Consider the following 13,442-nt stretch of genomic DNA (forward strand, 5'->3'; position numbering starts at 1 on the left):
GTTAGCGAGAAGTTTCTGGTTTCTCGTTACTTTTGCAATTGAATCTGAGATTTATCTATTTGCTGTGGGTGACCTGGAAATCATGTTGCGTTAAGTGTTTGAAACTTGCAAATACTCCCGCCAATTTCAATGCTGGTTATGTTTTCTTCGTTTTTCTGAATAACCTAAGAATCCTAGCTCGAAAATTATGGGTGAGTTGCCAATTACCTTGTAATGCGAGGTAAACGTAGTCTGTTTTATCTTTCAATCGTTATATCGCTGTTTTAATATCGTTATTTGCAAATACCTTAAGCGAGCGTGCACGCTCGATTTGAAAATCCACGTATTGCGCGCGCTTTCAACGGACCTCTGTCAGTCGTACGCAGATTCTTGAAGGGGTGAGGTCGCGCTCCTCTCGTGCGCTTCGATTTATTCGTTCTGTGCATTCGTTTGTGAGAAATAATAACCGAGGTACGCAAAACTCGTCTTTTATTACATTATTCTCCTTCGGTACGTATTATTTACAGAAATGTACACGTATCTTCGAAATAACTCGGGCGCTGTTCGGTCACACCTCAGCATCGTAAATTCATCTAAACTTTCAGCCTTCCGTTAGGCGGTTTAACAAACAATAGCATACAAATGCAGTAGATTACAATCATATCATAGATATTCTCATAAAATGTAAAAATCGTATTCCCTAATGGGCACAACGGTCAGCCACGAAACTTTAACGGCTTTTGCCTCTTCGCAAGATGGCGTCCATTGCGAAACTTTCAAACTTCGAATAGCCCGCGAAAATTGATGGAGATTTTATTTCGTCACAGCGTTCGCCATAAGTAGCCGATTTATTGGGAAATTACAAACTGGTCGCTGGTAGCTGCCACTTTGGAGACCATAATTGAGACCTCGACTTCGTACAATGTGAGTTCGAATTTGATTACTGTTACCTCGTAGCGACAATGCGGCGCTCGATTATGCAGTTACAATACGAAAGATTTTTCTAATTACAATTGTGACGACAGTAACGATGGTTCGTCTACGGTGAAATAATATCCAAATAATAAACGGGAAATAGAAGAACAGTGGAACAGTTAGATTCGAATAATCAATTCTTTATTCACACGTCGACGCGTCACCTCGTTCGTTTTGCACTTCGTGTTCCACATTATAAATTTTCTTATATATTCCCCTTGTATAATCCGTTATCAATAATTGTTGTAAACGATTCGTTTCTGGCTTGAATGGACGAACTCTCGTTTCAAGTATATTTGTATATTATATATGCGCAAACACTACGATCCATTGGATGGCTACACGCAACAACATTACGTAACATAATCCATGTAGAAGACACAGAGAACTCAAAGTGCATCTTTTCGCTGCACCAAAGATAATGACGTTAATTATAGGGCGTAGCATGTTTAAATCAACTTACGCAAGGTGCTTGATTTTAAACTATGAAGATATTATCCCGCTCAAAAATCTAAACCAGATAATTTTCATAATAGCCCAAGCGCTTAATTCCTTCAATTCGAAGCACTGAGGCGTGTCCATTCATAGATTAAAATGAACCACCCTGCACGTTAGACAAGCAAAGGCTCGCTTATCGTCTGCCTAATCGCAAGAATATAAAGCCAAATCAATCGGTACACTGTACCCTCTTTTACGCTTCGCTTGATCCCAGTAAAAAATAATTCACAAATCTTCTGGTTCTCAATTTCGCTTACGCATCGTTTCACTCTTAAATGCACTTTCTGCGGTACGAGCAATGCATTCGCCGTAGCTCCCACTCTCTTGTACGCGCTGTACATTACATGTTATTAATGTAATCGATACTCTACGAACGAAAGACAACACGGGGTTCTAAGGTTTGGAATTCCAGCTCCCCTCTATTGTTTCCAAACGTTTGGCAAATTCGTGGACACTATACTGCGCTATAAACAGTAGAAGAGTAGAAAAGTTTATTGCGATTATACATGTGGACGTTGGGGAGGGTTCGGACAACTCTAAACCTTTGTTTGCAACGCGGGGACTATTGTAAACGCTCTTTGTACTTTTCGATGGTACGGTATTCTCTTCCTATGGGCTAGCTTGCTTCCCCTCGCGCTATGGGCGCCTGGAAATCCCCTCAGTTACACGCTAAGCACTCGCCGCGAGCCCATAGCGAGAGGATGCTGTATATCTGAAATACTCGGGTAGTCATCTACAGTTTGGCATCCCATCGTGCTCAAAACGCACCTCAAATATGCGCCAATCAATTCTCGACAACGCTAGGTTAACGTGTACGTTATTGCTCGTTATAAATAGCTTCCCCCAGGACATGGTTCGGTCACAGACATGTCTTAGCAAAAATAGTGGACTCGTGTGATCCTTGCTGGTTATTCTGTGCACGACACTGACACGATCCAGGGCATAAATATTCACCTTTTCTATATACATGGAATTTCAACATGCTTAATTTATTGGTATTTACAAATACACATGCTCCGTCGCGCCTCTTCCCTGGGAACAAGAGTTTCTTTATCGTACAAGGCGAGACTTCGCCCAAGTATCACCGCAATATATCGCCTCAAATACATTACGGGGTTAACCTCGAGCGTTTCGGTCTATCCGTCGAAGGTTTCTTTAAAGGTACCTCGTCCGGTACTGTAAAATAAGAAAAGAAGAGTTTGGTGCTCGTTCATTCCTGTTGAATATTAATACCACATAATGCAGGGACGATCATACACCGCCAACGTAAAGTGGGAAAAAATCTATACGTAACGCGCTTCGTAAAGGGAGAATCCAAAAGAAACATATAAGCAGGAAGATGCATAATGGAGTGGCACAAAAGAAATGGCAAGAAAACATACAGATCGATGAATTTACATAGCAAAGTTCCCAACGAAAGAAACTGATTACACAATTATATATCAAGCGAGGATAAAAAAGCTCGAGCAAACAAAATGCTGTAGGAACTTATGCAGAATGAACTTGCAAAACATGCTGTAATCGTATTAGTCTCATGAAAAGACCCAATAAACAGAACAAACAGTCTCGTCCCCACACTATGATTAGCAGTCTATATCCACCACTTAAGAGGAAACTTAAATATTTGTGATTCTGTCTGTCCGAAGAAACGTTTTCCTTTGAAATCAGCGAACCAGGTAATACAGCGAGTCAACTTACCCAACGCACTGTGATTCTGCTCCGTCGTTGCATCTCCCCCAACAGATTCTTCCAAGCTCTTCGCTCTGCTCACTTTCTGAGCCTGAACATCTGGCGCAGCAGCGAGCATTACATTCGTAGAGTTCCTTAAAGTACCGTACGACTGCTCCAGCTGCTTCATCTTCTCATTCAGCTGCTCGTTTGCTGCATGAACCTCGCTCACCTAAAAGATTCGCAGTGGATCAGTGAATACTTCCTGCTCGAAGGAGCCTCTCACATTAGCTAGCACAACACTCTTACTTGGTCGCTTAGCTGTTTAACAGAAGCAAGTACAGTGGTCTTGACGCACTCCCTCTCCAGCGATATCACCTTCATGCTAACATTCTGCGTTGTCTCCTGGAGCAACACCAGAGTCTCCTGGAAAAGTGTCGCACGGTTAGCAATCACCCAACGCCCACCACACCGAAGACTTATATTCCCTCCATATTTACATGGTCCTTCTTCTGGTCTTCGGCAACCCATTGCACTGCTCTGGACAGCGTCTCGTTGATGCGCGTCAAGTTGTTGGTCAGATGTAGTATCCCAGCGTCCAGCTTATCAGTCTTTATCTTCGTCTCGGTCGTGGTCAGCGTCTGTGGCCTCTGTGTCACATTCGCCAGTTCCACCACCGTATTCTGTAACCCAGCAACAGGGAAGGTCAGCCTCCTGCGCATCTAATAAGAATCACTGTTAGGTAAATGTTCCTTGGATCAACCTTGATGCTGGTGATGTTCTGCTGCATGGTGCCTTGGGCGTCCTGCACCCTGGCGTTGGACTCCTTCAGGGTCTTCACCGTGGCGCTCAGGTCCTGTATTTGGCTACCGAACGACACCACGCTGCTCGACAGCGCTTTCAGGTCCGTCGGCACGTTGGCTAGTTGAGGATCAGCTTTGAACCACTCCTCCACTCGATGCAGATCCCGTTGGATCACGGATAACTGGAAATTCAATCGTTGCCCTTATAGTAGGCCACCTGGACACGCTGGGCTTCTCGCGGTCGCGCGAGCTTTACCTGTGTCGTGAAGTTGTTTATTTGAAGCTTGAGATCAGACAAGTGGGTGAAAATGATAGTCTGGTTGTTCTGGAGGTCTCTGGACAGAGAGTGGCATTTCTGCAGGGCGTCGGGCACACCCTCGTTGCCAGCGATCACTGTAACGAACAGAAATGTTCCCTTGTAATGGTGACGCAACATCCGCGACGCGGCAATCCTAACTAAGTTTATCCTCGGTATGATCTATCGCTCTCATTGGTGGCTAAGCGTATCGACGATGCAAGCGTCGGATTCTAATTCTACGCGAAAAACTGAGTGAAAAAGGAAGAATAATTTTTTCCCGTACCTCGCTCCGTTTTCAAGGAAATCGACTTTGAGTTTCAATCAGATATGCGCGCGCCGAAGCGCAACCGGGGGGCCTCACGAGGGGCCCGACGCTGCACTGCGGCGCACGCGCGGTCGACCGAAACTTCGAACTCGATTTTCTCGGAAACTAGGCGAGCTACGACGAAACTTCTTTCTGCAACTTCGGTTCAGTTTTCCACGCGGAATCGCCACCCTTAATCTTAAGTTAATATACCGAGCTCACGACCTTATTCGGTAAGCGCATTAGAATCCCTAGATCAGCGAGCTTGGCAATGCCTGATAAATCTGGCGCGTTGGAAGCAGCCCGCAGTGCTACAAAGCACTTCTGAACCGCCTCGTAGACGCGAAACGACGCGCGTTTCTATTCTGGAACTTATAACGAGCGACTCGACGAGCTCGACTCTTATCGAGAGCCGCGTCTGGATGGGCGATATACCTTGGTCCAGCTCGGTCCGCAGCGCGGTGAGTTGCTGACGAACGTCGATGAACAGCCAAATCAAACTAGCGGTTGCTAATACAGAGGCGCAAGCCAGAAAGGCACTACAAGCTTTAAAAAATCCGGGGCAAGCTCGACCTCGTCTGCCTCTGCATTTGCGTCCATTTCTAGTCGATATATTCCAATACTCCGATCGTTCGTCGCTGCTATCTGATAGTAACTCCTAGAAATGTAGGCAAAGTCAGTGTCGGAGTACCAACCACCCTCATGGGAACCTTCTCAAACATCGTCCAACTGTAACGCACGGAACGACGAAGACAAAATACTCCAGATAAATGAACAACAATCGTTTCCACGTTCCGCGACGCGTGCACTTCGATCTGACAATCGGCGCAAGAAGCTGCCCCGCGTAAGAACTCTCCAGCGGTGTCGATACGTGCGTTACAGCTCGGGACGGAGACACGACGGTGACAAAGGGGGGAAAAAACTGTTCCATATGAAGCATGGCGATGCAAGGTAAACACGATCGTCGTGACGGGGGCAGACCTCGATGGGCCCAATTGGGTGGGATTGCATACGTACTTGGGAGCTACGTTTCCCAGAACTCTGGCGGGACACGGTGTGAAGAGGCGCCAGGGCGTCCAGCTCCTTCCGCTTCTTCATCTTCTTCGTCGGCTGACGAAGCGGCACCGTCACCGCCACCGAGTCCATTTCAAGCAACACCGAACCGACTATCTTCGCGAGCCTCCACGCACCGTTTTAGCGGCCCTCCCCGTCGCGGCGGGAACACCAGGATATCGCTCCCCCTAGCACGGCGCGCCGACTGTTCGTCGCCCGTTCGCCAGGCTCATTTCTGCGGTCGAGAATCGGCCGCCCAGCCGCGCCCGTTTCATTTACGTGGACGATGGGACTCGCGGCACCGCGGGGCTCGTTAACTATTCTCGCGGCTACACTCCGGTATCGTCTGATCACATTTTCCCGCCTGCGTGGGCCTCGCCTGGAATCAGTTCTCGGGGTGAGGATGCGAGGGAGTGCATCGACGCGGGGCACGGAACTAGCGTTGTCGAGAGAGATGAATTGAATTCTTAGGTGGCTACCGAATGGTATTGCCTAGAGGATTCTAGACTAAGTCCAGCGGCGGATTTAAGAAAAAGGGTGGCAAACGTTCTGAGATGCCCACTTTGCGGAAAAATGAAGAGATACTTTAGTAAAAACTGGCTAAGTGTAGTAGTACAGTAAAAAATGGTGTTTGGATTAAATCAATTTTTTTTTTTACTAGGTACCACCGATATCCACATTCATAGAGATTAAGGATCTCTTCTCCTTTTTATGTTTCGCATAACCCTTACAGTGCTTTTCGTCAACGCCAGGACAGCCTGCTAAACTTCAAATTAATTTGTTGAACCATTTTTGTAAAAAAAAAATCACAAAGAATTACCTATTTTTCGGCCCAACAAGGCGCAATCCCCCTTAAGGGGCAGCCTTATTTAGGACGCTGGGAATAAGGTGACTCTTGGGATTTTTTTTCTAAGAAACTTTTAAGCAGATCTTTTCCAAATGTTCAGGGTATTGTATTTCACATTCAAACAATAAAAATTAATTTTTTCATCGCAAATTTCTGTGTACTACTTGTGCCCCATGTGTGTTGAGAGGCATGGTCCCCCGCAAACTATTTCAGTGTACATGTGAAAGTGCGCGTCAGTGTCCTCCGAATCTTCGTACTACCGAACCGAATGTATCAACTGCCCACCCGAGTCCCGCACACGGCAATCGTTGGGCTGTCGGAAGCTGCTACCGATCGATCTTCCACTGAAGTATCCCAAGCGTTTCTGCCAGCGTTATCACCGCCGCTGTTATTTCCACACATCTACCTCGACGATAACAACACCTACGCGCACGTACTCTGATAAAAAAAATTTCACCGGTGACTGTGCTGGCAGCGAAAGAGGTCACAGGGAACAAAAGCCTGGAGGAGCGAGCGCGGCGCAATCGGAACGTCGCTTCGTTCAAGATGGAACGACCGAGAAAGACACTGGGTTTGAGGAGAGAAGAAAAAAAGGAAAACCGAAATGGGAACGAGGAACGATAACCAGACCACTATGACTGCACCTATTTTAAGCGTATCTGCCGTAGCCACTCAAGGCAAAGCCGTTCAGATAAGGGAGGTCGAACGAATCAGTCGAGCAAGCCTCGCCTCGCCCAACTCGAAGCTAACACTGCGAATAGACAACTCGATCGAACACGCCGCAAACATGATCAAACACCGTCAAACACCGCAGAAACACGGTACCACCAACGGTGGAAGTGAAACCGTCGAGGACTTACTCTACTTCGATCCCAGTTCGAAAGAAACGTTTAATCGTTCGCGTGGCATCGAGCGCGGACCTTATTGCGTCCCAGGGATCGCGAAACACGAGGAAGACGAGGCGAACGGAAGCAAATCGGTTGCGATCGAAACGCACCGCGTCGCGAACACGTCTGCACTGCCGACTCTTATCGCTGCCTCCTCGACACCTGACAACGTTCACAAGAAACACACAGAGTGTGAGACTGTTTGCACTGTCGCACGTACGAGCAAAAGGCTCCTCCGTGCGTACACGATTCAGCGACATTAAATTGAAGGCGCGTGAGCTGGCAGAGTGTGGGTGTACCTGAGGCGGAAGTTTTTGGGAAATTGCTGCCCAGGTCATGATGGAAATTTGAGATTATATACTGTCTATTAAATGCAAGTGGAAATTGTAGGCTTTGAAAGAGGATGGAGAATTTAGGAATTAAGATGTTCATTGTTAAATGACTCGTGGGAGGCTCGGTGAAGCGAAGTAGAATTTCGACTGAAGATGCGCCAATGCGCAGGACTTAAGTCCCAGCCAAGCTGTCCTACTGGGCGAGATTCTCCTTAATTTCTACGCAAACTTCACCTAAGAGTCACTAATGACCTAATGAACTAATGAACCACTCAAAGGATTGCTTAATCGATTGATTATTTGCGGCACAATGCACCAGCTACCTTCTGGAATGAAGCAGGCGAGAGGGAGATAATAAGATGTCAGTTGAACGCACTCATAACGATTGCATCTAATTGCAACTACAGTGGTGGTCAAAAGAAAGTAATTACAAAGATGTTTTGCACCTGTAACTCTCTGCTACAGTGTTTCCCAACCTTTTTTGAGGCGCGAGTCAATTAATGCGACCGCCGCCTTCCATATAAAGTAAAGAAAACACATTAAAATAGGTATTTCAGAACATAATTCTAACTTAATAATATTTTTTTAAAAAACCAAAACCGTGGTGACCCCACGGAAAACAGGTGACCCACAGGCTGGGAACCACTGCTCTACTATATTAATAAGAATATAGTTCGTCCTTGCTAATCCTTCTTCTAAACTTTCTTTCAACCACTACTGTAGGTAATTAATTCCACTGGCATTCAGCTAAATCCACCTACACTACCCCAGAACACCCCATTGTTTTCAACCGAACGGGCAGTACCGATAAAGAATCGAGTAAAAACAGAGTTGCACGCGTTTAGAGCCACACGGCGCCATGCCTGATAAGATATCAAGGCTTGAAAACAACAATGGAACGCCCGCGTTTTGAACGCATTATCGATTCCGCGAACGTTCGGATTCCATTGAACGCAGAAAATATGCCTGCCTGGCAAATTGTCGGCAATCTACTGGCCGATAATGCACCGGTAATCCCGAGCACGGGAAAGATATCGCGCCATTTACATACGTACGTGAAATCGAGCAACGTTGCCCGATAACGTGTTTCCTTTTTCGATTATCAAACCGAACAAGGGAGGCGATATTCCGTTCCTGGCCCTACGCCGACGTTGTGTATTTACATACGTCGAGCAACGTTCTCTTCCTCGTAATCGCAACGTAATCCCGCGACGGAAATGTTGGAAGGATTACCCACTTGTTTCGTCGTTAATCACAGCTTTCAGAATGACAATATATATCATCTAGTCTGCTGCTGTTTGCTTTTTGCCGTTCGCGGGTCTGCTCGATGCATTTGGCTCGTGCAGAATCACGGAATGGTATATGACAAATCGAAACAGTTCATCGATCGTAGAGTTCTATGGAGCTCTTCAAAGATTCATTAGAGTTCAAGAGAGTTATTTACTTTCTCCTCGAATTCTTTACTCGATCGAAGAATGCGATAGTATTGCTTTCCCGTTGCTCGGGAATTTTATGACGGTTCTGCTGTTTATCTCTATTAAGTGGTTCGGTTGAAATACTCGATGGAAGAGTTTAATGGCGGCGCGGGATGATTGTGTGAGCACTGTGTAGAGAAATACAATTAGAGGTAGACGCGGCTAAACAGCAATTATATCTGTTCACCGCGCGCCAAGGATGAAGACGTTGCTCTTGGAATTATCGCTGCTAATCCATGTTTAAACTTTGCACGACATTCGCGGCTCGGTTCCACGTAGTCGGTTTTACGCGGCTTTTTCTACAACGCGTTATTAATTTTAATAAGCGCTTGCCTGCAATCCACGCAAATGGAATCGTTAAGCGAACAAGCTGAAATGTTTTGCTCCAGTTTAATCACGTATTCTTATTGAACACAGTGGTGGTAAAAAGAGTTTAGAACTAATCAATCTTAAGATACAATCCCGTCCGACAGAATTACCTTAGTTTCCTCACCATTCACAGTTCAAACTTTAAACCCTCTTCCGATCACTCCTGGAACCACGTTACACCACAGAGTCTCGTGTAAAGTTGTAGAATTTAAGAAACACAAGTTCCCTGCTCCCCAAGCAGCGCAAAGCTACTTATACACCTGACGAATAGTCTAACGTAAACTGCGCCATTTGGAAAAGGAAGTTCCAGAGCGACAATTCACACCTACGGTAGAATCCCCTCCACCTCCTCACGCGTACAACCGAACTCGACTAATTACTCGCGAGAAGGTGCGTGCGTGGTGCCCCACAGGACGCGTATGCCGTCGAGAGCCACTAGCCACGTAGAGCCCCTTCGTATCCGCAACCCCTGTCTGCACGCGTAGCCAGACCTCTTCCGTGCGTCACTCCGTCACACTCCGTCGTGGACACTTGTACGTGCTCGCTGGCAGGCTTCAACGCGATTGGGAATCGATGGGAGAGACAGGAGACCGTGCACACCTGTCGAGGGCCCACTCGTCGGCGAGTTCGTGCACGCGGAACTTGACCTACGTGGACAGTGTGAATTATAGAACGCTTCTGATCGATCCTATACCGCCCGCGAAGCCACCACAGGCCTATCCCTCTTCGATCTTGCCACCGGACGCGATCGGCTTCACTCGGGCTGGTTTAAATCACACAGTCGCGACGTCGGCAGGGTGACTTTCCGAATCGCGAACGAGGGGCACGGCGAAGTTACACGGGCACCGCCTCCACTCGCGGCGTGCGCCAGATATCGACTGAACGCGAGGGTTGGTACGCAGCCTGCGGGCAGTATCTTCTAGGGGTTCCGGCGATAACGACTCCCCGCGCATAGGGACTTTCGAACTGATACGGATAGGTTAGGGGGGCGCGAGCGGGGGAAATATCTGCCGATGATAACGTCGTCGATCACTAATGAGGTTTCATTCTTGTCGCACTGGAGCGCGTATTTGCGGCTCGACGCGACGATCTAAATTTACATTCGAGATTCAAGGATGTGCGCCGCGCCGGGTTTGAAATTTTCCTTAAGAATCTGCTGCCTTCTGTGGCTTTCAATGGGTATTGTTTTCCTGTTAAACAGGATGGCGATTCAAAGCCTATCGCTTTATATTGCCCAACGAACTATAGAAGTCCTTTTTTTTTTAACTTTTTCCTTCCTCTCTCTCTTTCGGGTCCCAGCAGCAGCGGCGCACCGGGAGAAAAACGGTGGTTTTTTGGTGGTCACCCATCTTTCCCCAGTACCCGCCCCGTGATGCTTAACTTCGGTGATCTAACGAGAACCGGTGTCTCCATCACGGCTACGGCCGCTGGTTTTCAATGGATATAATCATCAGATATAGGAATGCGTCTGATATGTATGAAGCAGAGTGAGAACAAGAGGGATTGTTACTACACAACTGTTGTCATCCTCACTCGTTATTAGTTCCAGAATAAAAGCGGCTCAAAACATTCGTAACAGCGAATGTTATCAGACTTATCAACACTTGTTATCACGAACGAAGAGGATGTGCATAAATGGGGAATGATCTGTTTACCTGACTTTATGGAGACGTCCATCTTTTTAATCTCCCCGTACAAAATGACTGCCAGCCAGGACAGAGCTATTAGCCAGAACGTAATCAAAACGGCGACCAGCCAGAGGGATATAATTCTCATGTCGGACTTGCCGCATCCGCAGGGCTCGCTCTGCTTCATCTTGACTGCGTTGCCTCTTCTGTGTTTCCTGTAATGAAACGCTCGTGGAATACAGATGCAGTAACTGCGTCACCGAGAATGGCTACACCCGTCCTTACCTTTTCACCTTCTTCTTCTTCGGCGTGAGCACCAAGTCTGATACATCAGTGTCGCTGTCCGAGAGCAGGTCCAGCAAGTTTATGGTTTCCTTGTTGCTCGAGTTGTTCATTTTTCATCGAGATAGCATAGCACGGGTCACGGGGCCGACAGACGGACGGGGAATCGCGCCGACCGACCAGTTCAATAACATAACCTCTTCAGCTGACCCATCGGTCATCGACAGACACTATTTCGCCGGTTAACTGTCTAATATACGGTCTGATTACATCAACTACATATTACGTAACATTGACTAAACGTTTCGCGTGATTCTCACGTATTATTGCTTTGGTACGGTCGCAATCGGCTCACCTCCCCTTCGCATCCTACGCGACATAACCTATACTCGGGCATTCTTACGCAGCACGCTTTCTTTCGACGACTGCTGCCATCTGGCGGCGAAACGGTTATGAATTGTGGCGAATTAAAAAAAGAGAGTCCATTACGATTACTGTATTTACCACGAGTGCCGTTGTAATCGAACGCGTTCTAAAGCAATTGTTTCGGGAACGATTTATCTACGTCCACCGTAGCGAAACGAGGTTAGGTTATGTCACGAGTCTACGAAGAATAAGGCGAATTATTTCGATGAATATCCACGCAGTTAAACTGAACTCGAAAATAACTTTGGAAAGCACAGAGTGGCGGAATTATATTTCATAGCTAAAAATGCAAACTTTATTTCTTAGTATGTGTTGTGTCCCCCGTATAAGATTCTTTCGATGCAGATCCCATATTAGTTCGACGATAAGTGTACACTGAAATCAAAACGATTATGCTGTATCTTTGAGAAAGAACTCTCAAAAGCGATCCTCCCGGTAATGAAAGCTTCGTTCGTTTCTCGGGAATGTATCACTGTGGTTGAAAAGAATAGTCCTCCTAATGTATTAATTAACGTGCGTGGCACGTTACGACGCTTTCCATTGGAGACGGTGTCGCATCCGGTTGAAGTTCGGTCAAAAACGATTTACGTGTGCCGCATATGATTCGCTGGGAATTTATGAAAATCCCTCCCGTTGGTGTTCCTTTCGGCTGTACGTATCCACACACGCTGGTTACGATTAAACAATCTTCTTTCAATTCTTCGTTTCAAATGGGACCTAAACTAAATCGAGATAGATCGAATTAAAAAGAAACCGAAGGTGCATCCACTACCTGATATTGTTTCAGGCTTTCATCGCATCTTCGATCTTTAATAAGTAACTGATCTGTTAAAAGAAGTTGCCTCTTATCGTCGCTTCTCTTTCCACTGTGTTACTTTTAGGCAGCCATTGTACTTCCAGATAATTAGTAGATACAGATAGATATCCAAACACCGTGCCTCTGCGGACCAGGAACTTACGCTGACGTCTGGACGTTCGGCTGGCTGGATGTGACACAGCCGAATTTTGGAACACATCAGCTATGCCGACATCTTGCCTTCGAGGCGCCCAGTTAAGCACAAACCCCACGTTCCTTTACTATAATAAATTACTCGTCAATTTATTTCCCTCTTCGAAAACGTCCTTTCCAGAATAATTTCAACTTCGTCTTCCTTCTAACTACAAATCTACACAACTACAAAACCAATTTCTCCCTTGATACTATAACCAAATTGCCCCTTAGTGACGCTCACCCCTCGTTCGATCTCCCACGATCGGTACAGTCACCTGAAGTCTTCGGATACTCCTCTGCCAGAACTGGATCAGCAATCGAAGGATCCCAGCGAAGAATAAATGTGAGGATCAAGTGGTAGTCCCGATAGAACTTGCCCTTTTCGACAGTTCCCTGAGAGAGAGCGAGGAAAGATCGGCGGGTGATTGGAAAGGCACCTGCACGAGCCAGGAGCCCCGCCAAATAACTAACTGATAGCGTGGGCGTCGCGGCACCTCGAAGACACCGACGTCGCCGGATGTGGAGAAGAGCAAACGGTTCGAGAGGGGATGAAGCTCCCTTGTCCTTCTTGTTCCATTGGCCGATGGGAACCGATTCTTCTTCGCCTTCTTCTTCCTTCGCCTCTAG

The 13,442-nt window shown here is 46.7% G+C and overlaps 1 protein-coding gene across 2 annotated transcripts; it reads right to left on the reverse strand.

The window, feature by feature from the left end:
- Positions 1-1,078: 1,078 nt before the first annotated feature.
- Positions 1,079-11,795, reverse strand: LOC143375691 (EF-hand calcium-binding domain-containing protein 14). Of its 2 annotated transcripts, none has more exons than XM_076825065.1 (8): positions 11,402-11,795; positions 11,144-11,331; positions 4,180-4,316; positions 3,884-4,105; positions 3,621-3,803; positions 3,430-3,546; positions 3,151-3,352; positions 1,079-2,628 (listed from the first exon to the last, which is right to left on the reverse strand). In XM_076825065.1, exons 1-8 carry the CDS (start codon positions 11,509-11,511, stop codon positions 2,561-2,563), a joined length of 1,227 nt encoding a protein of 408 aa, XP_076681180.1. In that variant the 5' UTR covers positions 11,512-11,795; the 3' UTR covers positions 1,079-2,560. The 2 variants fall into 2 exon arrangements, with proteins under 2 accessions (XP_076681180.1, XP_076681179.1); XM_076825064.1 differs by lacking the exons at positions 11,144-11,331; positions 11,402-11,795 and adding exons at positions 4,961-5,183; positions 5,543-5,678.
- Between the last annotated feature and the right edge of the window lie 1,647 nt (positions 11,796-13,442).

The sequence above is a fragment of the Andrena cerasifolii genome, chromosome 13 (genome assembly GCF_050908995.1).
Source record: "Andrena cerasifolii isolate SP2316 chromosome 13, iyAndCera1_principal, whole genome shotgun sequence".
Classification (NCBI taxonomy): Eukaryota; Metazoa; Arthropoda; class Insecta; order Hymenoptera; family Andrenidae; genus Andrena; species Andrena cerasifolii.

Excerpts from the sequence above, each read along its gene's own strand:
- LOC143375691 (XM_076825064.1), bottom strand. The coding sequence starts at position 5,671 with ATGGACTCGGTGGCGGTGACGGTGCCGCTTCGTCAGCCGACGAAGAAG. Across the intron at positions 5,184-5,542 it reads CTGGGAAACGTAGCTCCCAA|GAGTTACTATCAGATAGCAG; the intron begins GTACGTATGCAA and ends CTACATTTCTAG. Across the intron at positions 3,804-3,883 it reads AGAACATCACCAGCATCAAG|AATACGGTGGTGGAACTGGC; the intron begins GTTGATCCAAGG and ends GCTGGGTTACAG.